Genomic DNA, 26,781 nt, shown 5'->3' on the forward strand with positions numbered 1-26,781 from the left:
TAATTTTTAAAATTCAATTAAAACTTGAAACTCTTAAAGTGGTTTAGTGAGAAGGTAGAAGGGAAATTTGCTGATACTCTTCTAAATCTATCTGAAACATTTAGTCTAGTATATTTTTATATATGAATATTATAAGTTCTTTCAGTCTCTTAAAATAAGACTTACAGGGCCCTTGCTTCTGTTCATATAAGTCCAAGTTGTTTCAATCCATTAAGAAGACAAATGGCAGCAAAAAGGGGCTGAGGATGCTCACATACGATATATATAAAAAACAGGAACTGGACAAAAAAGAAAAAAGAAAAAAAATTTCAGCCTCATAATGAATTTTAAAATACACATTTAAACAAAGATATTAACCTCTTTTGAAAATGATCACATTAACAAGTATTTTTAAAAAACAATACCAAGATGGGGAAAAAATTATTCTACACAGGTAGGCATAGAAATTGTATCGAACTTTCTGCAGTGCCGCTTTACGTATATCCAAAGCTTTTGCATTTTGCATTTTGCATTTTGCATTTTGCATTTTGCATTTCTTTGGACCTAGCAGTTTTACTTCTGGGAATGATTCCTAAGGCAATACCTGTAGATATGAGCAAAGAGATGTGTTTAAGAATATTAATTGCAAGATTATTTATGATACTCAGAATTAGAGGCAACCCAAATTTCTATGAAAAGATTCTTGGTTAAATATGATACATCCAATGGAATATTGCACATTAATTTAAAATGATGGTTGTGTAAGGATTCTTCGTAACATGAAAGTTCAAAGTTCAGTTGAACATTTTGAAATAGAGAATTTGATTCTGGTTTTAGTTTTTAGTTTTCTTTTTTTAATGTGTATAAATGCAGAAAATAGAAAAGAGTGGTTATTTCTTCATGGTGCGATTATGTTTTTTACTTTTACTTTTGTTTGTCTTCTAACTTTTCTTTAATGAATGTGTACTGCTTTTACAATTAAAGTTGTTGAAGATACAGTTTTGAAGTTTTATTTCAGGACAATATTGGAGTTAATAGTCAATAAAACAATAAAAATAATATTACGCATACTATTTTGAAAAATAGAAGTTGTATCGTGGAATCATTGTGAAATCTATTAATCTTTGGGGAAGTCTCCTCCACTGGTTTTCCTCCTTTTTAATTTGGCAAATTTTGTCAGAAGAAAGTTATTTGGTTTTCAGGATATGTGTAAGTGGAATATAGCACTGATCCGATATGTCCATCTCTTCTGAGGGATGCACAGAGCACCTATTAAGTTCTTGTACTGTGCTCAGTTCAGTGAATTCAGAGAATTATCTCTTTCCAGTTGGTTGTGTCACTATTAACAATTTCCATATACTTAATGTGCCAGATTTATTGAGAATAGTTTAAAGTGCAGCACTTATTTTGAACGGTTGAAACATTGATTCACATTGTTCAGATTAAAAGGAATAATATAAATGATAAAGATGAGAAGTGTAGAAAACAACTGTCTGTAATTTTAATGTTTATAATTGTTCTTTTGCTGAAAAAGAAGTCAGTTTGATGTTAATTGTAAAACCAGTGAACTTGATATAGAATTCTAATTCAACTTTTTCCCACTATTTTCACCTAGGAAGCCTTGGAAGATCGTTTGGAAAGGATTAACCGAGAACTGGGTTCAGTTCGCATGACACTAAAGAAGTTCCATGTTTTGCGCACCTCTGCAAATCTTTGAGATTTGTAGCCATTAAATTTTGAGACTTTTTTTTGGTTTGCACTAATGTATAATTATGCACTCAGAAAAGGCAAACTATTTTGTACTGTTTATAAGCCTTCAAATAGTTTTACAATCATGCTATTCTTTACACTTGCTATTTTATACTTCAAATGGCCACATATTTTCAAGGTATTTTTGTTATGCTCAGGAATCTCTTGTATATTTTACTATTTAAAAAGTGTTATTTTTAAATAGTACATCTCCAATTTATATCAAGAATATAGAAATGGAAACAGGAAGGCGGCTTATTTCTAAACAAATAGTGTTATCCTTTTACAATTAACTTTGTACACTAATTTTATCAACTTATTCTACATTGTAAATATGATTCAGGTGTTTTTTTTTTTAAATATGTGCTTAACAACGAGCTTCCATAATAAACTAATACATGCTAAATACAAAAACAATTATAGTATATAATGGATTTCAGTTGTGTTGAGGTTTTTTAAAAGATGATTCAAATCTTGTTTGAAACTTACGTCTTAGAGTCAATATTTGAATACTAATAATGGAATATTGGAAAGCTTTGCAAACTAACTACATGAAGATAACTCATTTGGTTTCCCTAAACTTTTATTATTTGTAAGGAAAGAAAAATGAGAAGTATGTAATTCTTTAATTTTGTCATATATGTAGAACTTTTAAGAAAAGTGAAACAATGGGAGAGCTATAGCCCTCTGCCCATCATTCTGAATGTAAATGCTGTCCCACTCTTGACAATAAGTTGGGACATAAAGCTTTGTGAAATACAGGCCTCCTGCCCAGAGAGGTTTTTAGGAGTAGCCCTGGTTTCCTAAATGCACCTTCAATTGTCAGTCCAAGTCATCATCCAGACATTTTTAACCTCTCTCTACCCTCAATCCTCCAGGGCTCCACCCCTGCCAAAATGGAAAAAAACGAAATAAAAACCACTTATAGCAGATGCTGTAAGAATACTTTTGGATCAGCGCTTGGTGCCTTTCTCTTGGCCTTGCTGGAGGGCTCACACCCACTGCTCTGGCAGCTCCCGCTGGCTCTTGGAAGTGGCTCGTGGTGAGGAGGCTGTTCTGGGGAACACTGGCAGGTGCGAGCTGACTGCTGGTCAAGTTCAGGCTGCCTGACAGCCCACTTCCCAGTAACCAGTCAGAACCCAATGCCCAGGTATTTGAGCTCCGCACATTTTGGTAACAGACTCATTCCAAACTTTAAAAATTGATTCCCACTGAAAATGCTCAGGTTTTAAATTTAGTTTGCTTTTAGCTTTTGTCTTTATGTGGCTCTCAATAACGTGTAGTTACGACTAACCAAGCCAAATCCAGTTATTCCATTAGGGCATATGAATGCCTGTGAGCAGAGATCTCACGTTGCTCCAGTGCCCTTCGCCAAAGCTTCACCTGGCTGACGTCAGGCCAGGTGCCTGTAGCCATGTTCCCTTCTCTCAGCTCCTGGGGAGTCTCAGCAAGAAAGGGGCCCCATCTGACCCCTGCCTCGGGCTCATATCTGTGAATTGAACCTTTCTCCTAACCCCTTCAACCAGTTAAAGACTTTGGGCTGGTCAAAAGTAATTACTCATCAACAGAATCAAGTGCCTTTATTCTTGATATTTTTTCCTAACTTTAAAAAAAAAAATCTGTTGGAGAAAAGAAAATGTCTGTTTTAATCAAGTTCCAGTACGGCTTGTGTCAGCGATAGTGAAGACTTCACTGATGATATATTCCCTCCTTTAATGTGTTCCTATGTATGGCATTAAAAATGGTCTTGAAAATTCTTAGGATATTTCATTGTTCCCTGCTTTTATTATAAAATCTGCATTTTTAAGAATAAGGAAATTGCCATTTCAGAAGAGATTATAGTTTTATCTTGTCTAGTATATCTTTTTAATACCTTATATTGGCTTACTCCAAGAAAAGTATTAAGCCCATCAAAATATCCTCTGTGCCTCTCACTTGGAAAGCATATGCTTTGATATTTGAAGCATGTAGTAGATTGGAAGTATCATCAGTCACTTACCAAAAAAAGATTTTATTTTTCCTTCATAGCTGTGAAGAGGTAAACCAAGGAAAATTGTTTCAGGTGTCTTTTTCTTTGGTAATACTTAACCTGTGAACACTCAACTTAAAAGTAGGAGAGCTTTCTACCTTAAATAGCCTCTGCTACCCCAGGGAGGTAAACTGTTTTTGTTACTGCAGTTAGTGAAAAACCTAGTGACTCTTCCGCCTCTGGGTAGTGCCTTTTAAAATGCAAACAGAAAGTGAGCTCTCTCCTTACACTTGGAGCTCCTTTCTTTTTTTTTTTTAATTTTTCTTAAAATATTTTCCTTTAATATTTTCACATATAGTACAACAGGAAACCATTAGAATATTATGTAAACAGCCTAGTAAATAAATTCTTATTATGTATCTTTCAGATCATATACTTTTTCTTTAAAATCTCTTCATATTCTTGTGTTGTTTTTAAAACTAGATCTTGATTTCGATTTGACTCATCAGTAGATCCTAGAGAAACACTATAGGATCCAGATTCAAATTCAGCAGCAGCTTCCTGTATTTCTCTAGTTATATTTCTTTCCAACTCCTGCTGCATCTTGGTGAAGAAGGTCTCCATGCTGTTACTGGAAGGCCGTGGGATTGAGGAAGGAATTACTACGCTTTCTCTTGGAATAAGATTTCTATTGAGCACTGAATGATTATTAAGATTTCCAGCACATGATGGCTCCAGGACCGGCGTCACAATAAGAGGGCTAAGTATCTGTCCTGTGATTTCTCCATGAGTAATTTGGTGTTGTTCTCTGCTAGCTGCTCCTTAGTCTTGTTTAGTTCCTTTGACAATAATGTTGTAACTTTTAGGTCTTCTAGATACAGGTGCTTGTATCTTTCCAGCTCTGATTTATTAGAATCTTCTTGGGAAATTTTCATTTTGGAAAGTTCGGATTCTAAATCTTTTATTCTGAGTTCCATCTGCTGTCTTACTGAAGTGTTATTATTCTCTCTTAACTGCTCTAAGTTTTCTTGAGATGCTGCTTGTATCTCTGAAAATAGATTGACTTCTTTTAATTTTTCTACCATTTCCCGTCTGGCTCTTTCTTCAATCTCCCGTTTATATTGTTCTACTCAACCATGTTCTAGCATATTCATTTCTACATGACTTTTGAGGTTTACTACTACTTGTTCCAACTTCTTTTTATTCTTCTCCAGTTCTTTACATTTCTTTTGTATTGCTCTCATAGACAATAACTCCTGTTGAAGATCTTGATTTTTTGCATCCAGATGTAGGCATTTTGAAGATGAAGTTTCAAGTTTTGCTGTAAGATCATCAGTCTGATGTTTTAGCATAATAATCTGACTATCCATTTCAATTTGCTTGGGTTTTAAATCTCCACGGAAACTAAGTTCTCCATTTGCATATTCATTTAACTCCTTTCTTGTCATCTGTAAGAGTTTCTTAAATCCAATAATCTCTTTTTCTAATTCACCATTTTTCTTCATTTGTTGATCCAAACGATATTCCAGAGATTGTTTAAACTCAGTAAGTTTCTTTAATTGTTCCTTTTCTTCGTCAGACGAATTTGTACCGAACAGGTTTTTCTGAAGCTGTTCAATTTTGCCTGTTTGCTTTTTGATTGTAACTTTTAACTTGGTGTTTTCAATTTCAAGCTTTTGCATGAGATCTTGTGTCCTCTCAGCACATTGTACTGCCTCTGTATGTTGAGCCCGTGCTTCTTGCAACTGACATCTGATTTGACTTAATTTCTTCTTTAAATCCTGTGTCTCATCTTCTAAATTAATGTGATAACGTGATGTAACCTCCAGTGAAGCTTCTGACATAGATTGTTTTTTTAGGGTATCAGCCAGTTCTTGTTGAAGTTGTCTCACAACTACTTCTCTTTCTACTTTCTCATTTTCATACTGATATATTCGTTCTTTTAAATGATTGCATTCACTGATTAATTCCTTATTTCTCTCTTCTAGAAGGCTTTGTTTTTCACTTTCAGCTTTAAGTTTTTTCATAATATCCTGAAATTGGTCTTGGATTTTAATTACTGTCTTTTCTTTAATGTCAGCTTTGTTGTGAGCATCATCCAGTTGTTGTTGAAGTAACATATTTTCACTTTGCAGTTGGGATAACCTTTCCTCTAAGGATTCCTGTTTTCCAATGTATTTACTCACTTTACCTTGTTCACTTTGATACCCATGTTCATCTTCCTTCATCTGGCACTGCGTTTGGCTTAGGTCTCTTTGTACATGTTCTAAAATCAAAATCTTTTCTCTCAAAGCATCTCTTGTGTGATGGAACTCAATTTCTAAGCTACTGAATTTACTTTCAGCTTTAGAAAGTTGTTGAGAAAGAATCTCATTGTTGTCTTTTAGGTTAGACACATAAAAATTCGTTTTGTCTTGTAAACGAAACCACTCATCTTTTGCTCTCTGGAAAGTGAGTTGCAGGTCTCTTTTTGATATATGACTTTGATCCTGGTTGTTTATTGCAGCAGCCAGTCTAGAATGGTATGATTCAACTTCTGTTTCCAGTCTTTCCTTGCTTTGTTTTTCACTCTCTAATTTAGAGTTCAGCATTGCATTTTCTGATGTCAGAACATTAATCTGTCCATTATACTGAAATATTGTTTTTGTTAATGTTTCCTCATTCAGTTTTAATGTCTTTTGAAGGTCATCCATTTTTTCTTTTACAATTTCCATGTCCTTAGAATATTTCTTTTCTTTTTCCTGGTTATGAATTTTCATTGTGTGTATTTCCAATCGTAGCATGGCAATTTCATCTTTCTTTTGAGCCGTTTCTATGTCCTTTTGTTTACATAGGTAACTGGTCAAAATTCCATCTTGTAATAGTCTGGCATTCTGTTCTAGCGAAAGTTGCCTCTGGGTGTCATCTTGCTCTTCTACAACCTGATTCAGATTATTTCTTACAGTCCTCAATTCTATATCTAGTGTTTGAAGAGTGAGTTCAAGTTGTTCTTTCATTTCAACTTCTTTATTATACTGCTCTTCTTTTCTTCTTAATTGTTCTCTAATTTTGTCATACAACATATCAGCATTTCTTCTTTTCTCTTGTTCTTGTTTTAAGGTAAATCTCAAACTGCAAAGTTCTAGTTCCCATTCCACTTTTTGATGTTCTAACTGTGATTTCATTTCTTCGGTTTCTGATAGCTCCTTTTGTAGTCCACTAACTTTGTTTTCTGTTTTTTTAATTTTTTCCTGTAAGTAGTTCACAGTGATTTTTTTAAGTTCTGTTAATCTTTCATATGAAAGAATTGCATCCTGGATTTTCAGTAGGCTAACAGAATCTTTACAAACCATTCCAAGTTGTTCAATTAGCAACATAGAATTCTTATAATTAGGGCTAGGCAATTCACAATCCTCAGAAGCTGTTTCAGATGACTGAGTTAAGTCATCAAGATCATCCACAGAATTAATTTGCTTTTTGACCTTGTTCTTTTCATCAGATGTTTTCTTTGCAGTCCTTTCTTCCTCCTGATCTATTTCACTTAAACTGCTGTCATTATTCACTTGCAGTAGAATGCCAGTCAGTGAATCTGTCTTCTCAAACCTTGGTGTAATCACCAGTTCCTTTGAGGTCCATTTTTCATTTTCATTTTTCTTGACTTCCTTCATATGCAAGGCAGGACTGGGTTTCAGGGCTGGAAGGCTGACTTTCTCCCTGGGTGGCTTAGCTTCTGCATCACGGGATAATGTCCTCTCCCTTCTCCAGCTCCCGCAGACTCTGAGTTTCCCTGGATCTCCTTTCTTTCCCTCAAACCCTCTGTGGGAACTTCAGGAGTCCCAAATTAGAATATGCAGGAAATTTTCCAATTGAAGCCGGAGTAGATGTTGCTAGAGTGGCACCACCAGGAATGGGCAGCAGCTGGGCACAGCCCACAGTGGCAAGAGCAGACACTCGGGGCCTGGCAGAGTGGGTCACTCCCCGGCTCAGGTGGAGACCAGCTGAGTGGGGAGCCTTATGAGCTCAACATTAAGGGAGATTACGTTGAAGTGCAATGTTCAATAAAGGGGACTTCTCAGATTCTTTCTGAGTTCGATAGGTGTTTTTTTTTTTTTTTTTTTTAATTCAGTTTTATTGAAATATATTCACAAACCATACAGTCATCCATGGTATACAATCAACTGTTCACAGTATGATCATATAGTTATGCGTTCATCACCACAATCTATTTCTGAACATTTTCCTTACATCAGAAAGAATCAGAATAAGAATAAAAAATAAAAGTGAAAACAGAATACCCAAACCATCCCCCCATCCCACCCTATTTGTCATTTAGTTTTTACTCCCATTTTTCTACTGATTTTTTTTCAATTTTTTAACTTTGTTTATCAAAAAATTAAAAACAAACAGGCAAACAACAACCAAAAAAACCCCACAATATTTCAAACAAAGCAATGGATTAAGGAAAACAAATAACCTAAAATAACTACTTTGCTTCCAATATGTTCCTACCATACCCCAAGAAAATTAATAAACCATGTCCAAACAGAGGAGTAAGAAAAACAAATAATCTAAAATAACTACATTGCTTCCAACATGTTCCTTCCATACCCCAAGAAAATTAACAACCCCTAAGAAAACAAAGGAATAAGAGAAAAAAAAAACCTAAAATAACTCTATTGCTTCCAACTTGATCTTACTATATCCAAGAAAGTTTACAAACCATAATCATTCCTGAGCATTCCCATAACATTGAGATTATCCTCCATAGTTTATCTGTTCTTATTAGATTATCATTCCCCCTCCACTAATTGGTATCTCTAGGTCCCCTACATTCTACAGTATAAAACATTGTACATTTTTCACAGAATTCACATTAGTGGTAACATACAATATCTCTCTTTTTGTGCCTGGCTTATTTTGCTCAGCATTATGTCTTTTTTTTTTTTTTTTTAATCTTCATTTTATTGAGATATATTCGTATACCACGCAGTCATACAAAACAAATCGTACTTTCGATTGTTCACAGTACCATTACATAGTTGTACATTCATCACCCAAATCAATCCCTGACACCTTCATTAGCACACACACAAGAATAACAAGAATAATAATTAGAGTGAAAAAGAGCAATTGAAGTAAAAAAGAACACTGGGTACCTTTGTCTGTTTGTTTCCTTCCCCTATTTTTCTACTCATCCATCCATAAACTAGACAAAGTGGAGTGTGGTCCTTATGGCTTTCCCAATCCCCTTGTCACCCCTCATAAGCTACATTTTTATACAACTGTCTTCGAGATTCATGGGTTCTGGGTTGTAGTTTGATAGTTTCAGGTATCCACCACCAGCTACCCCAATTCTTTACAACCTAAAAAGGGTTGTCTAAAGTGTGCGTAAGAGTGCCCACCAGAGTGACCTCTCGGCTCCTTTTGGATTCTCTCTGCCACTGAAGCTTATTTCATTTCCTTTCACATCCCCCTTTTGGTCAGGAAGATGTTCTCCGTCCCACGATGCCGGGTCTACATTCCTCCCCGGGAGTCATATTCCACGTTGCCAGGGAGATTCACTCCCCTGGGTGTCTGATCCCACAGTTCGATAGGTTTTTGAGGTAACAATTACTCCTTTTTTTAAAAAGAAAACTAGATTTGTGTCCCAAGCAATTGACTTAAAATCTAATATGGGTTGATGTTCTCACTTAATTGATCCACCTGTCTGCAAAAAACACAAGCTTTCTGGGAGTTTAAATGAGCTTCATCCTAGTGTGAGTTTGTTTTGTTTGTTTGTTTTGGTGACTAAAAAGTTGGATAACTTGTTAGTGTACGATCAGAAAACACTGTGATCTTAAATAAAATTGGTGAGTTTGGAATTATTTGGTGTAAATATAGGCTATTTCTAAAGATTATTGTCAAAGTAGTAAAAATAATTGCTCATCAAATGTTCCACAATTAGACATCTAAAGGTGATGGCCCACAGGAAGGCAGTGCCTGCTGCTGGGCATTAGAAGTTAGACAAATAGACTAATGGGTTTTTTTGTTTTTAGAGTCTGATAACCAGCCGAAACTGTTCCCCTTTTTAGGTTAAGAAAGCCAAGTGCTTTGCTGAATGCTATTTAAATTCTGAACCCTGCACCTTTGTATGTAGTAAGTTTGACATTTTTGTAATTTTAATTTTTAGATGCCTGAAAAGCAGTTTTCAATAAATTTTAATGTGCCGCTTATGTTGCAAATTTTTAAGAAGCTTTAAAAAATACATACCTGGTGCCCTTTAGTAATCATAGAGGTTAACTCATATTTATCTAAGTCATGAGTGATTGTGTATGATTAGGAGATTTGCAAGTCTGATTAAACTGATTATATTGGACAAATTTTGCTGGAAACAGTCCCCTGCCCAGCTGAGAGTTCTGTGGCAGTTTGATAATATAGCCAAGTACAGCAGTATTCTTAGGACTTGTATTACTAAGCTTTTTCCTTCCAGGGTGTGTTCTGTTTCAATAGACGCCTCTCAAATAGGAGGATCCAAGCCATAAATTTGCATTTGCTGGACATTATATACTGTGTCATCACTATTACTACAGATCTTTGAAGATAATTATGTTTTGTTCACATTTAACAATTTCACTGTAACAGTACCAATAATGTGAAAAATTTGCTTCCTATAGTGCTGTTGATGGTTAGACAGAGACAAGTGCTTGTTGCAGTTGTTTTTTAATCTAGTCAAATACTGGCATAATGAAGTTGTAAGCTCTGTGAGAGCAGGGACCATGTCTTTTTTCTTCTTGCACATGGGCAATCAATAAATATCTGTGGACATGACCTGTCTGTGATATTAGTGTATTCATCATGGCTCACTGTTTGAGTTCTGAGTTCAGGGTTGCACTGGTGCCCCCAGGTGCTAGGTTCCCACTGGCAAAGACCCTCCTTCAGGTGAACTGTGTATTCTCCAGAAACCTTTATTAGTGGGTCTTAGGGCACCTTTTGGTGTAGGGAAGAAGTTGAGGGTTTCATAGTTGATGGTACACCTTCATTTAATGATCAGTGTGATCATCACACTTTGTGTTTGTGTGTGTGTGTGTGTGTGTGTTTTAAGTAAATCTTAAAGTATAACTTACATACATAGGTGACAGGTATTTTTGAGACGAATCTCATAATGCTGGCTTTCCCGGCCCATTTTCTGCAGTTCTGACAGTAACTCAAGGAGATGAACAATCTTTTTGTAGTTTTGCCATCTGTAACTTTACCTGAACTTGTCTTGGACTGCTTTGCTTTTAACTTACACTTGCTTTTCCGGGGTAAAGCACTCCATGTCTTCTGTCAGCCATATAAGATTATACTTAGTGACAGGTAAACTATCACTAGGTTTTAGGTGTGCCCTGTTTTGCTCTGTTACTTCAGGTTTTGGCAAGTAAGTCCATCCGTGTTCAGTGGTTCATGATTTTGAATTCCACCAAGAGTTATGATGGGAAGTGAAGATGAGGGAAGCTATTGCTGACCTCTTCCAGACCCCTCACCCCACCCCACCCAGGTCTGAGTCTGGAGCTTCATGCATATCCTCTTGGTATTATTGCTTCTAGTACTTCTGATGACCAACAAGTATTTTATATTATTTTATTGTATTTTTTGTCCATAGCATAATTTGGTTGGGGTTTTGAGGCAAGAACTCGATGCCTGTTTTTAAGTCTCTGATTAGAAGCACCTAGGTTCGGGCCTCAGTCACCTTTGGCTTGCCCACAGTACCAAATACCTTGTGAAGTCTTGCAGTCGGTTCCCCTTGATTTGTCATTTTAGTGCTAGTGAACTTCATTTTAATTTTTTTTTAAAAAAAGCAGTTTTAGAGTCTCAGTTACTGGCGTCTCCGCGCTCCCTCCCCGGGCGCGCCCAGCCCCTCCCGCGCGGGTAGCCCGTCTGGCGGCAGACCAAGCTGCGGGTGTGGGAGCGGGCGCAGGGCTCCTGAAGGCGGCCTTGCACTCAGGCTTGGGGTGGGTGGCGAACAGCCCGAGCAGACCGCGCCGCAAAGCCAGGGTCTCCGGGCGAGGAGCCAGTCCGGCTGCCCGAGCGGGTAGCCCGAAGTTGGAAAGGTTTCTTCCGGCCGAGGCCGGCGCTGCGGGCGGGCGGGCGGGGGCGGCGGGGCCGGGGCCGGGCTGGGGCCGGGGACTCGCCGCCGCGCCGCCGCCCTCTCGCGTGGCCTGACGGAGGCGCAGCCCGCCCGCCGCCGACTGGGGGAATGCGAGCCGGGCGCGGCGGCGCGGCGGCGTAGAGCTGTCAGCCCGGCCCCGGCCGCGCTTCCCCTCGCCCCAGCGGCCGCCAGCAGCCCCGCGCGCGCCAGCACGTGCGCCGGCCCGAGCCCCGCCGACGGCCGCGGAGCATGCCCGGGGGCGCCCGGCGGCTCGTCCGAGGCCAGCTCGCGGCGGCGGCCCAGCGCGGCGGAGGACGGAGCCCGCGGCCGCGCCGAGCGGGGTGAGTGTCTCGGCGGCCCGGGGCCCGGAAGGCGGGCCGGCTCCCCCCCCAGGCCCGCGCCCAGCCCCCGGCCCGCCTGCCCCGGCCGCAGCGCGCCGGCTCCGTTGGAGGGAAAAGTGGGAGACCCCGGGCCCGGCCGTCCCGGGGCGGGGAGAGGGTGTGGCGTGCCCGGGGACCCCCCAGCTGGGCGCGCGGTGACCCCAGGCTCAGGAAATCACCCGGAGCCGGCCCTGCGTGAGTCACTGGCCCTGCGGACTCGTGCCCAAAATGCTAATTTCCGAATTGCTGTCGTTCGCGGCCCGGGGTGGGAGGTGGGGCTCCCCTCCAGGAGTGCCTAGTGTCACCGCGGCCAGGGGGCATTGTGCCTGCAAGGCTGGGCCTGCCCAGGTCCGACGCCCTCGCCGTGAAAGGGCAAGGAAAGGGCCGGGAAGAGGCGGTGGGCGCAGCCGCTGTTCCAGCCTCTCCTCTCAGCCTCCAGCTGGACATCCTTCAGCCCTGGCGGTGGCCCCGTGGGTGTCCGGGGCCTGAGCACGGGGTGTGGCCCCGCGAGGGAGGCGAGAACTTAGGAAAAGGTCTGCGGGAGCCCCCCTTTGGCGTGAGGCTGCACAATCTTGCCCATCTTCACCTCCTGTTAAGTGGAGGTACCCGCTCTGCTTTAGAGCCAGGCAGCCTCCCCTTCCACCCAGCCCTCATCCTCTCCCATCAGAGGCAGGGCTGATGGGTGGCTTGGGGAGAGGGAAACTTCAGTCCTGTCCACCCCCCCATGTGTGTTGATTCTCCCCCAAGAAATCCCAAATGGACATTCTAAATAAACAGGGTGCTGCCCCTGCAAATGTCACTTCAAGGCAAATCTCTGTGTCCCCTTTCCCCCGGCTTGCTGCCCCTACGTAGAACTTCTAGTGCCCTCATCTTCTGCGCCTCTCCCTCCCTCTGGAAGATGGGCTGGGGCAGATTCCAAAGCCTGGGCCTACCTGCCTTCTCCCCTCTGGGATCTGGATTCTTTGGAGACCTTGTTTGGACATCTTTCTTTGCCACTATCAGCTCTTTCCCCAACCCCCATCTGGGAATCACCAGCTGACAGAATAGCCGCCCCTTTCTGAGCAGAAGGCAGCAAATGCTCCCCTGCATTTGCATCTCCCCTCTTGCTCCCAAGTCATTTCTCTGCTCTGAACTCCCACTGCCTCTTATCTGTGTCTGAGGCTCTTATCACGTCTGCCTTAATTTATGGTTAGTGTTGTGTCTGGCTTATCTCTCCTGCTGGGTAGTGAGCTCCTGGAGGACAGGGCTGCAGTCTGATTCATTTCTGGTCCAGGCCCTGAGTCAGCACCCTGTGCACGGTCAGCCCGGGATGGAGCAGAAGCCCCTCCCAGACAGGACCCTAGCTTATCCGGCTCCAGGACTGTTTTTTTTCCATGAAAGGACTGTATTCTGTGATTGGAAGAGACTCCCAGCCCTCTCCATCACAGAGAGAAACATGAGGAATTAGGAGGGGCTGATTTATTTTATTTATTAATTATTATTATTTTTTGACTGGGGAGTGACTTGCCAGATGAACAGGACAGTACAGGCTCTGCTGAGGGTGGCTGGGCACAGAAACCAGGTTCTCTGGGCAGTGAGTGTTGAATGAGCTGTTCTCTTCCGGCTTAGGAGGCAGGAGGATGGAGGTTTGGATGCTGGGTGTCCAGAGGCCTGGGTTCCAAGGCTGGCTTTCCCCATCACTTGCTGTGCAAGCTTAAGTCAGTCACTTGGTTTCTCTTGGCCTTGTTTGCTCCTCGTGGAATCTGAGAGAAAACTCTTCTGAGCCCTGCCTCTTCTCCCTCCATTTCATTTCTCACACACTCTAAACTCCAGCCATCCCAAGCTGCTTAGAGTTGTTCAGGGGCACAGTGCTAGGGTTGCCTGCCACCCCCACCCCCACCCCAAGTCAGGCTAGGTGACTGCTAGGAACCCTTCCGTTTCAAGGTCGGCTGTTTGTATATACACTTTCTCAGGGGGACCCGGTTTTCCCTCCCTCCCTGTCCAGAGGCTATTTTAAAACCAGGCAGATGTTCTCCAACCATCCCATCCGGTGAAGTCTTTCCAGCTTGGTATTCCAAGAAGAGCCAGTCATGGAGGATGTGCAATTGTTTGTAGAGATTAGCACAGGAAACTTCTGGCGTTCCGAGATCACCGCCTTGCTATTTTTGGAAAAGACGTCAGGGGCCGTGTGATCTTGAATGGCAGGACAGTGGTATTACCCATTCGTCTGTGGCCACAGGGTGAAGAGGCTGCTGTTGGTTACAGGGCGGTCAACCAAAAGTGAGCCATCAGGTGCTTGCTCGCCGCTTCTCAGCCCTGCTTGGATTCAGTCAGTCCCTTTGCAGCCAGCCGTTGTGGAGCCTGCTCACAGGACTCGTGCCACCAAACAAGGATGCACGGAAGGGCTCTTTGCATAGCTCCTCTTCTCCATAGGACATTTGGTCGATGTTTATTAAGCTTGGACTGGGTACCTACCCCTGGATGTTATAAAATAGAGCCAGGGCAAATCCTCATCTAGCTTGCTCTGAAACCATAATCTGGAGTTTGGGCTTGCCCTTCTGCTTCAGGCCTCTTATAGCATCTCATATGAAAATTTCTCTTTTAGAATTTAGAGGCAAGGCAGCTTTGCCTCTCTGAGAAACCAGGTTGTTCTCTCCTCTGATAGCAAAAAGAACAGCAAAGAAGAACAACATGTACTGTTTGCTTGTATGTACCACACAGCATGCATGAGGCTTTCCCATGCAACCCTGCAGGTTAGGTGGTATCTTCCCCAATTTTTCCAGAGAAAGAAGTTGAGACACAGGCAAGGTCTGTGATTTGCCCAAAGTCTCTCTGGATTTGTGCCCAGTTCTGCCTGATTCCTCCTATACTAAACTGGCTTTCCAGGTGATTATGATTCCCTCTTCTCCCCAGTGTCCAGGATGCTCAGAGCAAAATGTGATATTCCATCTAGCAACTGTATCCACTTACTTTCACTGTCAGCATTTTAATTTCTGCTTCCCTTTATTCTCTGTTTATGTGTGTGTGTGTGTGTGTGTGTGTGTGTGTGTGTTTCAGAGGAAATCTATATTCTTTACAAGTCATCACAAAAGGTTTCTGTAAAATAGTGGACAGGTAACAGAATTGAATGCGATTTAAGTGACCTTGCACCTCCTCACCAAGAGCTTCCAGGGTGATTAGGGAGATTCAGCCCGCAGGTAACACAGGTGTGTGTGTTAAGTCCTGCTCAAATGGCAGTAGGCGTTCAGAGGGGGAGACACCCTTTCTGGGTAAGGCAGTCAGGGTTCACTCCCTGGAAGAGGTGACATTTGAACGAAGCCTTGAAGAATGCATAGAATTTGGATCAAGATGTGTAGGATTTATAATCTAAAGACTGTAGCGATAACAGAGGCCGCATCAGAACAAGTCTTCTGGTGTGGAAGGAGAAAAAGTGGGGAGCCTGGCAATGCCTTTTCACATCCTCAATAGCCTTTCTGGAATGTCTAAGAAATTAGAGCTGGGAGAGCCCCTTCCCTGCTAAGGATGAGAGGTGGGGATGGCTGAAGATAAGAATGACTTGCCCAAGACCTCTCGGCGAGTCCTCTAATTACCACTTCCGTGCTCTTTATCCCTGGGGAGACTGTTGGCAGTCCTGTACATTGGTCCTTGCTTCTGTAAAGTGAGGGAGGGGGTACTGACTTCCTCACACCCAGCCTGGCAAACACCATGACCAGCCTGAGCTGCACCTTTATGGGCACAGACAGAAGGGGCACTGTCAGGGGGTGGGGCTGGCTTTCACTTGCATTACCCATAGTAACAGCTGCCCTTGCCAGAGGGCTAAAAGAAAATTAATCCACAGGGAAGGTCAATTTACAGAAGAATCAAAAAACCAAGCAACGGAACTGGGGAAAGAGCATCAAGAAAACATTGCTCAGGTCTCACTTCCTTTGCAAAGATTTTCCTCGAGTGCTCTTGTTGCTGCAGTCCCTTTTCCCTCTTTCTTTTGTAGAAAGGGGTCTGATGCAGACACTGTGCAGGGAGGTCAGAGGTCAAGCTCAGGGACATCAGTCACAGTCAGGGGTCCAGGGCAGAGGCAGAGAGTTACCTGGAGCTGCAGCAGGACCTGGGAGACCTGAGCCCAGTCTCCGAGCAGATGCTGACGGGCTCAGCCTGGCAGCCAGTGTGGGGACACCTCTGGATGTGATAACACACACACACACACACACACACACAGTACTTTTTGCACTCCTGAGCTTCACTGGAGCTCCACAGCCTTCCTGAGAGTGGGGGATGGCCTGTCACCAGCATTTTGCAGACGAGGAGACAGACTCAGAGGTAAGGCGACTTTAGACAGCGCCCAGGCCAGCATCCAGCCCCGGCTGACCCAGGCATAGCCCTCCCCACTCCATGCTCACCGCGAGAGGCTTCCTTAGAGCCCCCCAGTACAGGGCGCTTGTCTGCTCTCTCTGTCACCGTGTCCCCCCACACTCAGTTGGTATATTGATGAAGGCTGGGGCCACACATCGAGGTTCCGTCTTAGATGCCCGCAGAGGGTGAAATCTCCAAGGACAGGTCTGTGGTCTGCAGAGGGGAGCCCCAAAGGCTGAACTTTCTCTTCTTTCTGCGGCTGCGGGTTTTCCCCCCATGTCTCCCTGGAGTCGGGCTGACTTGTAGCTCTAGCCGGAACAAGGTGTGTGCTCTCCACCTGGGCCACCCTCCTGGAACCCAAATCGGCCCTGCAGCCTCCTGGCCTCACCCGGCCCGGCCCAGGCAGGAATTTGGCCACCCAGGAGCCTGCCAGCCCTGCGGAGTGGCCTTTCTGCCCTCTCTCCTTACAGCCTGTTGAAAAGCAGTTTTTTCTGGAGGTCAGGGATAGGCGTGGGGGTGTGTCGGAGAGGAAGTCTGTGGCCCTTCCCATGTTTCAGCAGGAACAGCTTCCATCGGCCTGAGGTTGGCCAAGAGGCCCGGCTTCCTGCAGGTTTGGAAACGCGGCTAATGCTGGCTTAATGGTGTTCTCTGGAGAATGTTTCCATTCTCCTCCCCTCTCCTGCATGAGGGCCTGTTAATTGCTTTCCTTGGCACTTTGCAAGAGCTGACTTTTGAGAAAATCCAAACATTTTTTGCAATTAGAATTTTCCCCTCTTGGGTAATCGCATTGGAAAAAAAAACATTTTAAGTCACTTGAAAAACCACATGTAAGTGAGGCTTGCTGAGTGGGGACCATTAAATCATAGCCGGGATGGCCAGACATGAGGCGATTCAGTGGGTTACCATGTCAGGAAACAGTTATCCCACATTTATTTTGGGTTTGCTGGTTCCAGCATATTTCAATTAGCTCATCAGTGTTGTGCATCTCACAGGCCAAACGTTTATTGTGGTTGGACCAGCTGGTGGGTGGGAGGCCTGCAGCCTTCCCCAGCTCAGTCAGGAGCCACCAATTTAAAGGAAATTTGTTTGATGTGTTGAGAACCCAACACAAAAGCACCATTAATAACAAAAGCCTCAAGAGTTCCGAAAGCACTTTCACTTGCTTAGCTGTCAGTTGGATGTGCATAACCCAAGACTTCCTTTTTCCCTGTGTGTGACATTTTCCAATATAGTGGAGCAAAGTTTTGAAGTTGCTAATTTACCTGGTGCAGAGCGAGACTTGAGCGCTGGGGCAGTCTCAAATTCTGGGGCGCACTGGTCACCCATCCTGCCTTGTTGGCCTCGTGGCTGCAAGGCGGGTGTGTCTGGGGACAGGTGAAAGGCACCCACCCAGGCTGGCCCTGTATCGTGGACTTTACCTGCCGCCGAGTTTCCTGCCAGGAGAAAACTGCTCCATCTTCTCTCGGAAGCCTCCCGATCCCTGGGCTCCCCGCCGAGCTCTGGGGGACCTTGGCTTGTTTGTCTTTGGGCCCCCAGTGCCCAGCAGGTGGCTGTTGCAGTGGACAGAGGTCTGGAGCCAACGAGGCCTTTCTCTGCCCTGCTTTGGAGTAACTGCCAAAGGGCCCCGAACGCCCGCTGTGCTCATTTGGCTCACACAAACGCCATTGCCCCACTTTACAGATGAGGAAGCTGTGGCTTGGTGAGGTCACATTTTGGCCCCCAGTGCTTTCCTCTGTCGTGCTTCACAGGCTCAGAGAGGTCAGGGTTTGGACCCAACCACACGGGAAGTTCACACTGGCCAGGACTCATGTTCACTGGCTCCCCTCCCTCCTCGTTCACTCACGTTCCATCACACGGTCCATACCGGGTGGTCATACTAATTTTTTTTTGTCTTTTAATTGTTATTGTGGTATCATTTATGCACCTAAAATTTGTCACTCCAACCACTTTCAAATATGCAATCCAGGGGTATTAATTACATTCCCAGTGTTGTGCTGCTGTCACCACCATCCATCACCAAGACTTTTCCATTACCCCAAACAGAAACTCTGTCCCCGTTAAGCAGTCACTCTCCATTCCCCCCGCTCCCCAGCTCTGGGAACTTCTAATCTGCTCTCTGTCTCTTAATTCGCTATTTCCAGGTATTTTATGTAAGTGGGATCATGCAGTGTTTGCTCTTTTTTGTCTGGCTTATTTCCCTTAGCACCATGCTCTCGGGGCTTGTCCATGTGGTGGCTTGGGTCAGAGCGTCACCCCTTTTTAAAGGCTGCCTAATATTCCATCGTATGTACAGACCGCCGTTTGTCCCCTCACCTGTCGATGGACACTTGCGCTGCTTCCACTTTTGGCTGCTGTGAGTAATGTCTTTCCGGACACTGGCGTACAGGGTCAGTCCGACTCCCTGTTTTCGGTTCTTCTGGGTCGGTACCCAGGAGTGGAATTACAGGGCCACATGGTCGTTCTTTTAACTGAGGAACCACCAAGCTGTTCTCCACAGCGGCCCTATTTTGTTTTTAAATCCCATTAGTATTTCCTGATCCAGTTCATTCTGAACACGGTACAAAGTATTTTCCAGTTTGGGTTTGTGTGTGCAGATCTTTTTTCCTTTTTTCTTTTTCCAGGTGGGGGGGGGGGATGTCTCTTCTGCTTGTCCTGTAGCCTTTGCTTTTCAGAGAGACTAAAGGGCTCCAAGGACTTAGCACACTTTTATTTGCATGATCTTGAAGCCAAATTCTGACCTGTGGCCTGGTCCTCCAGTCGCCAGCCTTGGCCGCAGGATGTGCCCTTGAGGTCTCAGGAGGTGAGCTGCTGGGGAGCCGGTGCTCTCTCCCCAGAGGCGAGGAAACCTTCCAGGCTGCCGTGTTGCCGCCGGGCGAGGGGACCCTGGGTAGCGGCCTCCTTCCTGTGGGGGTGGGGGGTGGTGTTTGGAGCAGGCCGCGGCCTGTCTGGGGAGGGCTCCCCACTCGGCACCAGGTCAGCTCAGGCTCCATCTGTCCTGCCCCGGCCTCTCTCTTGGCCTTTTCCTTGCTCTGGGGCTCGTTGGAGGAGGAGCAGGGGGAGCACAGAGCTGCACCCGCAGAGAGCCGGGCAGGAAGCCGGCTGGGGTGGGGGAGGCGGCCGCACGCAGAGGCCTGGCCCGCTGACTCGCTCTTGTCCCTTCTTCGTCGGGGCCTGTCTCCTCCCCGCAGCGCCTGCCTCTGTTGGTCTGTGGCCTTTCCTGAGCTGAGGGGCTGCAGTGCCTGGTGACGTGGCTGGGCCTCTCACTCAGGCCAGGGTCCCTCCGGCTGGAGCTGTAGCTCTGCTTTCCCAGGAGGCCTCCGGGGGTGTGTGCAGAGCAGCTGGATGGGAGTTTCTCAGACTCTCTGAAGTCAGACTCTTTATTGGGGTTCGCGGGGCTTGGATAACCTGGCCAGACAGTGGGGCCAGCGAGGACAGGGGCTGAATTGCCCTTCTTTGGCTTCCTCAGAACGCCTAGCTGGTTCGGATCCTGGAAGCAGCCTTTAATTAAGTCTCTGATTGAAAGAAAACTTGGAGGAGGAGGTCTTTGGGGAAGTGGGGGTTAATATTCCATGCCCCTAGAAGCAGAGGCCGACATGGCCCCTAGGATGGCAGAGCCCAGGGTCCCCCAAAACGAGCAGTGGGACCTCGAGACACGGTGTACCTGCCCTCCCAGGTGCTGCTCACCAGTTCCTTCCCCTCTTTTCTCCAGAATCTTAACTGGTGCTTGGAATAACCCTGAAGTAACCCCAGGCCTCCGGGCACGTTCAGGCCGTGGAAGCAGAGGACACGCTGGGGGCAGGCTCGGCAGGCGGGCTGCCTCTTTCTCTTCCCAGGCACGTGGAACTCGGGAAGGTGGGAGGAGCAGGGAGGCCCGTCAAAGCCCAGGGGCCAAAACAGCACCGAGGAGAGGGGTGGCTCTCGACTCGGCCTGCCTCTGGGTCAGGAGCAATGACGGAGGCTTAGACTAAGTGGGCTCAGGAGTCAGGAGGGGTGCATTGTCCCATCTCCCAGTGAGCAGCCTGTGACGATTCACTGCTCCTTTCTGTGCCTGGGTTTCCGTGTCCACCCAATGCGGGGGCCATCCTGCCCCCCAGGGATGCACTGTGGCCCAAGGAGAGGACGCACAGGTGTGTGGTTTTGTGAGCTGTGAACCACCCTGCACACCTGAGCTGTTGTTTCCTGGGCAGGTGTGGATGAGGTATTTATCTCATGGGTTTGCAGGTTGGTGGTGTCTGGCATCCCAGGGACTCACCTGCCACTTCCCTTGCAGAGGTTCCTGTGCTAGCCCCGGGAGCACTCACTGGCTCCAGGCAGAGAGCCCCAGAGATGGCCCAGAGACACTGTCTCCCCAAGCTTTGTCCCCTGGGGCCCCCCTCTTGGCACTCCAGGAAATCGAAGCCAGGAGGATGACACTGGTGTCCCCTGGGGTGGCCGAGTCGGAGTGGAAAGTCAGTCTGCGGTTCACCAAGTCGCACTGGCCTTCGTTAGACTGATTAACTCTCGACGTGAATTACTCCCTGAGCTGACTTAGTAAATCCATTACCAGCCGTGGCCAGATTCGGGTGCAGTGGAGCTAGGAAATGCCTGGCTGGGCCGGGCACTTGGATGTTCACCACTTACGGGTGTTTAATCATTCATTGAGGGCTGGGTGACTAATGAGGCGTTGCAGTCATCCTGCTTTGAGAATTTTGATGCCGTTTATAAATTAGCCTTAACACAGCTGGTGATGGCACTCGGAGTCTGAAGCTGTGCTCCATGTTACAGGCCAAGTGGAGATGAGCCGAGGCTGAAGGGTTGCCCTGTCCCAAGTCCCAGAATTTGAGATTGAGGGAGGAGTCAGGGGGGTTGAGCAGGGACCCTCTTTCTTTAGCACTAAGTTACATTTCTATTTTGTTTATTCCTGTTTTTCTAAATGAGTTTTTTTAATTCAATTTTATTGAGATACATTCACATTTCATACAATCATCCAAAGTTTACAATTAGCTGTTCACAGTACCATCATATAGTTGTGCATTTATCACCCCAGTCTGTTTTTTGAACATTTTCCTTGTACCAGAAAAAGTGAAAATAAGAATAAAAAATAAAAGTAAAAAAGAACACCCAAAACACCCCCTATTCCAGTTTGCTAATGCTGCTGGAATGCAAAACACCAGAAATGGACTGGCTTTTATAAAGGGGGTTTATTTGGTTACAAAGTTATAGTCTTAAGGCCATAAAGTGTCCAAGGTAACGCATCAATAATCGGGTACCTTCACTGGAGGATGGCCAGTGGTGTCCAGAAAACCTCTGTTAGCTGGGAAGGCATGTGGCTGGCATCTGCTCCAGAGTTCTGGTTTCAAAATGGCTTTCTCCCAGGACATTCCTCTCTAGGCTGCAGTTCCTCAAAAATGTCACTCTTAGTTGTTCTTGGGGCATTTTTCCACTCTTAGTTTCTCCAGAGCAAAAGTCTGCTTTCAACGGCCGTCTTCAAACTGCTCTCATCTGCAGCTCCTCTCTCAGCTTCTGGGCATTCTTCAGAGTGTCCCTCTTGGCTGTAGCTCGTCTTCAAAATGTCACTCTCAGCTGCACTGAGTTCATTCTGTTTGTCAGCTCATTTATATGGCTCCAGTGATTTAATTTAGACCCACCCTGATTACCCACAAACGATTACATCAAAGATAATGGCGTTTTGGGGGACATAATACATTCAAACAGGCACACCCCCCTCCCACCCTATTTTTAATTTAGTTTTTGTCCCCATTTTTCTATTCATCCATCCATACACTGGATAAAGGGAGTGCGATCCACAAGGTGTCACCCCTTGTAAGCTACATTATTATACAATCGTCTTCAAGAGTCCAGGCTACTGGGTTGGAGTTCGGTAGTTTCAGGTATTTACTTCTAGCTATCCCAATACATTAAAACCTAAGAGGTGTTATCTATATAGTGCATAAGAATGTCCACCAGAGTGACCTCTCGACTCCATTTGGAATCTCTCAGCCACTGAAGCTTTATTTCTTTTCATTTTGCATCACCCTTTTGGTCAAGAAGATGTTCTCAATCCCATGATGCTGGGTCCGGGTTCATCCCTGGGAGTCATATCCCATGTCTAAATGAGTTTTTAAAATTTTACAGTAATGTTATGTTCACAGTAAACTTAAAAATCAGACAGTGTTGAAGTATGTAATGTGGAAAATACGGTTTTCCCCATTTGTAGACACTGCTTTTTATTCCCCTCCCTTTGTTTTTTAATGAACTTGAACTGATAGGTGTGTGGGTTTGTTCCCGCCTCTGTTCATCTCGAATATTTCCTCCTGACTTCTGCCCCCGGGCTCTCCTACTTGGCCACAGTCAAGTTTAATGCAACTGTGCGTAAAGTGCTGGCTGGTGTGGGGAGTTCCCAGCTTACACATAGCTGGCGTTGCCAAAGACTGTTTTCAAAAGTTCGTTCTCACAGTTCGGTTCCGAGGCTAGCCCACGAACCCACGCACGACCCACCACGCAGCTGAATTACTCAGTCGCTGTACCGTCACCACCAGTCAAAGCAGCTCATGCTTTTTGGGAGCTCACCCTAAGCCAGGTCCTCATTCCATCCCAGAGCAGCCCCCTGACGTTAACCCCATTGTACAGATGAGAAAACCAGGGCCCAGAGAGGTAAACTTCCTCAAGGTTCCTTGGCCAATAGATTCACATCCAGGCAGTCTGACTCCGAATCTCAACTCTAAGTTGCTACTTCAGGTGGTTTATAGTACACTGGACCCACTTTGGAGTTTAATAGGCTTTTGAGAGCCCACCTTGGCATCTAAGCATCACGTAAAACTTTTTAAGTGAGGAAACCTGTCCCACGGTACACATGGAGAAGGGACCACTGCTTACGTTCAAGGCTTGGCGGTGCCTCCCTGAGGCCTGCCGTGGGCGTTGGTGTCTACAGGAACGTTTGTGCCCAGGGGGTGTCAGAGTGCCCTTTCATTTGTCCAGGACCCTGCAGGTGACAGCACCCACAGACTCTTCAGGTCAGCTCGGGGTGTGGTTCTCAAACGTTCCCTCCTTTGATTTTTGGTGTTGGCCACGGCACTTCGCCGGCCCCCACGCAGCTGGAGCCGAAGAGACGATCCCACCCGTCAGCCCTGCAGAGGAGCAGGGTTTCCAGGAGGTAGAATTTTATTTTTAGCCCCACAGCTCCTCTGATTCTGTCACTATGGAGATACTGGGCTGGTGGCCCAAGAGGCTTCATGTGTTTCCTGCCAGCGAGAAGAAGAGGGTCCCGAGTCCTCCTGGAACGAGGCTCTCCAGGCCTCCTGGGCTTCTCTGCAAGCCCTTAGTCCCCATGGGTGGGCATACGTGGGTGTGTGTGTGCGAGAGAGACCGAGAGAGAAAGACGCTGCCACTGATGATAGCGAGCCATGCCTGGGACGTGGCGCTGATGGAGACCCAGGCCCACGGCCGCCATCCTGTGTGGGACTCAGCCCTCCCTGAGGGGACCGGGCACCTGGAGGCCACGTCCAGCCTTGCTGTGTGACCTCAGGTGGGTTTCTTCACCCCCCTGGGCCTTCACCTCCTCACCTGCTGGGCTGGGGTGTTAATTCCTGCCCTACCTGCTTCTCTGGGTCTGGTGACTTTAATAGCAGCCTTGGACAAACACTGAAAGTATACAGCGAGGGACAAGCACTGTATGTACATGCATATCTGTGTATATAAGTTATATAATTATTCTGACACTAGGTTCCACTCAGTAGATTATGTAGACTTTTTTTTCCATTCCTTTGTCTCTCAACTTTCACCTGTATGTTGTCTTCTCCATTCAAAGGCAGAGGAAAGAGGAAGTTGAAGCATGAAGTATTCTAGTCCTTTCTATGAATTGTAATCAAAGACATAGTAAGGAAGGTTGAAACACTCCCCACTACCTGTATGTTTCCCCATACAGTTTATGAAAATACTCTCTTCCCGTTCGTGTCCTAGATGCCCAGACCAGCCCCCAGTGGGAAATGAAACTTGGGGTGCTAACTCCATTCATAAAGAGGACAAACTGAGGCTCAGAGGGGTTAGAGTGTTTGTCCAGAATCACACAGCCAGGAGGCACCAGAGCTGGAGCTAGAATCCAGTTCTCTTGGCTCTACACCCGTGTTCCTCCCGCTGCCCTGTGCAGAAGGGCATGGACTTGCCCTGGAACGCTCTCCCGGACTCCTGAACTTGCCTCTCCCCTCCCCTTAAAACTTTAGGCTATGCCTCAGACCTTCAAGTGGTCTTGGGGCCGGATCACACCTTGGTTTTGCCTTTTTGCAGCACCCAGCCTTTCCCAGGTGTTGGCGAGGCGGCCCGTGCACCTGAGGCCGGGCCAAGGCCCCCGCCCCGCCGTGGACCGTGCGCTCTGGCCCACTCGTCTTCCTTGGGGAGGGTGTTCTGGCAGTTGACGGCTGTGCCCGGGGTGTGTGTGCATGACATCTGTCTGTCTGGAGCGCTCCTGCACCTGACGTTGGGCTGTCCTTTCATGGCTCTTGCTTGCTGTCAGCGAGTGGAAAGATAAATACCTTTTCAAAGAGCAGACGCCAACTGCCTGTGTTCCTCGCGTGCACAGCTGAAAAGCCTGTGGCGGCGGCTGTGGAGGGGCAGGTGCTCCTGCCCCGGAGGGCAGCGGGCAGGGGTGGGGGCGGCAGCGTGCAGGCCGCCTGGATGTGGAGCACGGCTCCACCGCCCACTATGAGGCACCTCGCACAGGTCGCGTCCTCACTTGAAACTTCTGTTTCCTCACCTGCCTCTGGCCGGCCATGAGGCTTACAGGAGAATGGATGTGCAAGTGCCTTGCACGTTGCCCGGTACTCAGAGCTTGTAAATGCCGGGATGCATCCTTGTGCCGGGCTCCTGGGCGAGAGGCCACTGTCACAGTCCCCTGGGGCTGCTTCCTTCAGGGCCTCAGGCTTAGGAAGCCCTGGAAGGGCAGGGGCTGGGGGCTGTCAGCAGGCCACAGTGGATGATGGGCTGAGGGGCTTCAGACCACACTAGATGCTCCCACGGCCTCCTGGTGCCATCTGCCCTACAGGCTGCATGTTGGGGCTCACTCTCCAGTGCTCTCCTTGTTGAATGGCTGAGCGAGCGAGCACGTCTGTATCTGCTCCGGGGTGTTGACATGGAAGTCAGGGACAGCTCTGGTGCTGGGGGTGCTGCGGGGCGCTCCAGCCTCACCCCCCTTTACCGGCCAGCTGGGTCCTGCCTCTCCCCTCCCTGCCTGCAAGGAGAGCTCATACCGCCTCCTGACCAGCCCGATTTCAGGGCAGACACGATAGCATGCGGCACCCGGAGAGGCAGGGCCCACTGCCGTTCTCTTTTTCCTTCCTGCCCAGGACCTCAACTCTCAGTCTGTGTGACCGGGGCCAGATCAGCTCCCCTCTTTGAACCCTGCCTCTCTGGGGCAACCAGGCTGAACTGGGGGCCTCCAAGCTCCCTGTGAGCCTGTGATTATTCCCACTGTTTTACAGCTGAGAATCCTGGGGGCTAGGAAAGCATGTCCTTGGGCCCCACACAAGGGACAGGGACTTATTGCCAGCCTGCTCCTAAGTCCTCTGAGCCAGCAGTTCTCCATCTAACGATGGCCACACAGAGACTTTGCAGGCCTGGGGCACCCACCTACGTCCCTGCAGGAAGCCCTCCATGATGGGCCCAATTCATGTTTGGTTCTGTGGGTCCCCAGTGTGTCCCATATGTGGCACATCGATTCATAGTCTGCGCTACTGTGTGGCAGTGTGCAGACTGCCCCATGGCAGCGTGCAGGGACTGCCCCGTGGCGGCATGCAGACTGCCCCATGGCGGCGTGCAGGGACTGCCCCGTGGCGGTGTGCAGACTGTTCTATGGCTGTGTGCAGGGACTGCTCCATGGCGGTGTGCAGACTGCCCCTTGGCGGCGTGCAGGGACTGCCCCGTGGCGGTGTGCAGGGACTGCCCCGTGGCGGTGTGCAGACTGCTCCGTGGCGGTGTGCAGACTGCTCCGTGGCGGTGTGCAGGGCCTGCTCCGTGGCGGTGTGCAGACTGCCCCGTGGCAGTGTGCAGGGCCTGCTCCTGGGAGAAGGAACCCTCTTCTGGTGCCTCTCTGTGCCCCTGTATGGGCACGTAGCAGGCACATAGCAGGGAGCCTAGCACACTGGTTGTAGGTCAGTCTCAAAAACGAAGGCAGATGATTGCATCCTAGGAGATCTATTAAAAGAGAAAAAGTGGAAAGAAAAAAAAAAGCCACATAGATGCTTTCTATAGATGCTTGAGAAGCATTTGACATTTAACCTCTGTTCCTCTTTGAAGGACAGTGCAGATTTCAGCAGCATAAA

The 26,781-nt window shown here is 46.7% G+C and overlaps 2 protein-coding genes and 1 pseudogene across 8 annotated transcripts in view; 2 read left to right on the forward strand and 1 right to left on the reverse strand.

The window, feature by feature from the left end:
• Positions 1-7,769, forward strand: part of MPHOSPH9 (M-phase phosphoprotein 9) — a 60,848-nt gene extending 53,079 nt beyond the window's left edge. For all 7 annotated transcript variants that reach the window (XM_037816832.1, XM_037816830.1, XM_037816831.1 and 4 more), the window contains one exon: positions 1,595-7,769. In XM_037816832.1, coding sequence (XP_037672760.1) covers positions 1,595-1,696 — 102 coding nt within the window. In that variant the 3' untranslated portion in view covers positions 1,697-7,769. The remainder of the gene's footprint in view (positions 1-1,594) is intronic.
• On the reverse strand, positions 4,094-26,115 carry LOC119519271 (annotated as a pseudogene).
• PITPNM2 (phosphatidylinositol transfer protein membrane associated 2) overlaps positions 11,865-26,781 on the forward strand; it is a 135,504-nt gene continuing 120,587 nt past the window's right edge. Inside the window, 1 exon segment of the mRNA XM_037816803.1 lies at positions 11,865-12,124. The gene's annotated coding sequence lies outside the window, so the exon portion shown is untranslated.

Source organism: Choloepus didactylus, chromosome 23, assembly GCF_015220235.1.
Source record: "Choloepus didactylus isolate mChoDid1 chromosome 23, mChoDid1.pri, whole genome shotgun sequence".
In the NCBI taxonomy this organism is placed as follows: Eukaryota; Metazoa; Chordata; class Mammalia; order Pilosa; family Megalonychidae; genus Choloepus; species Choloepus didactylus.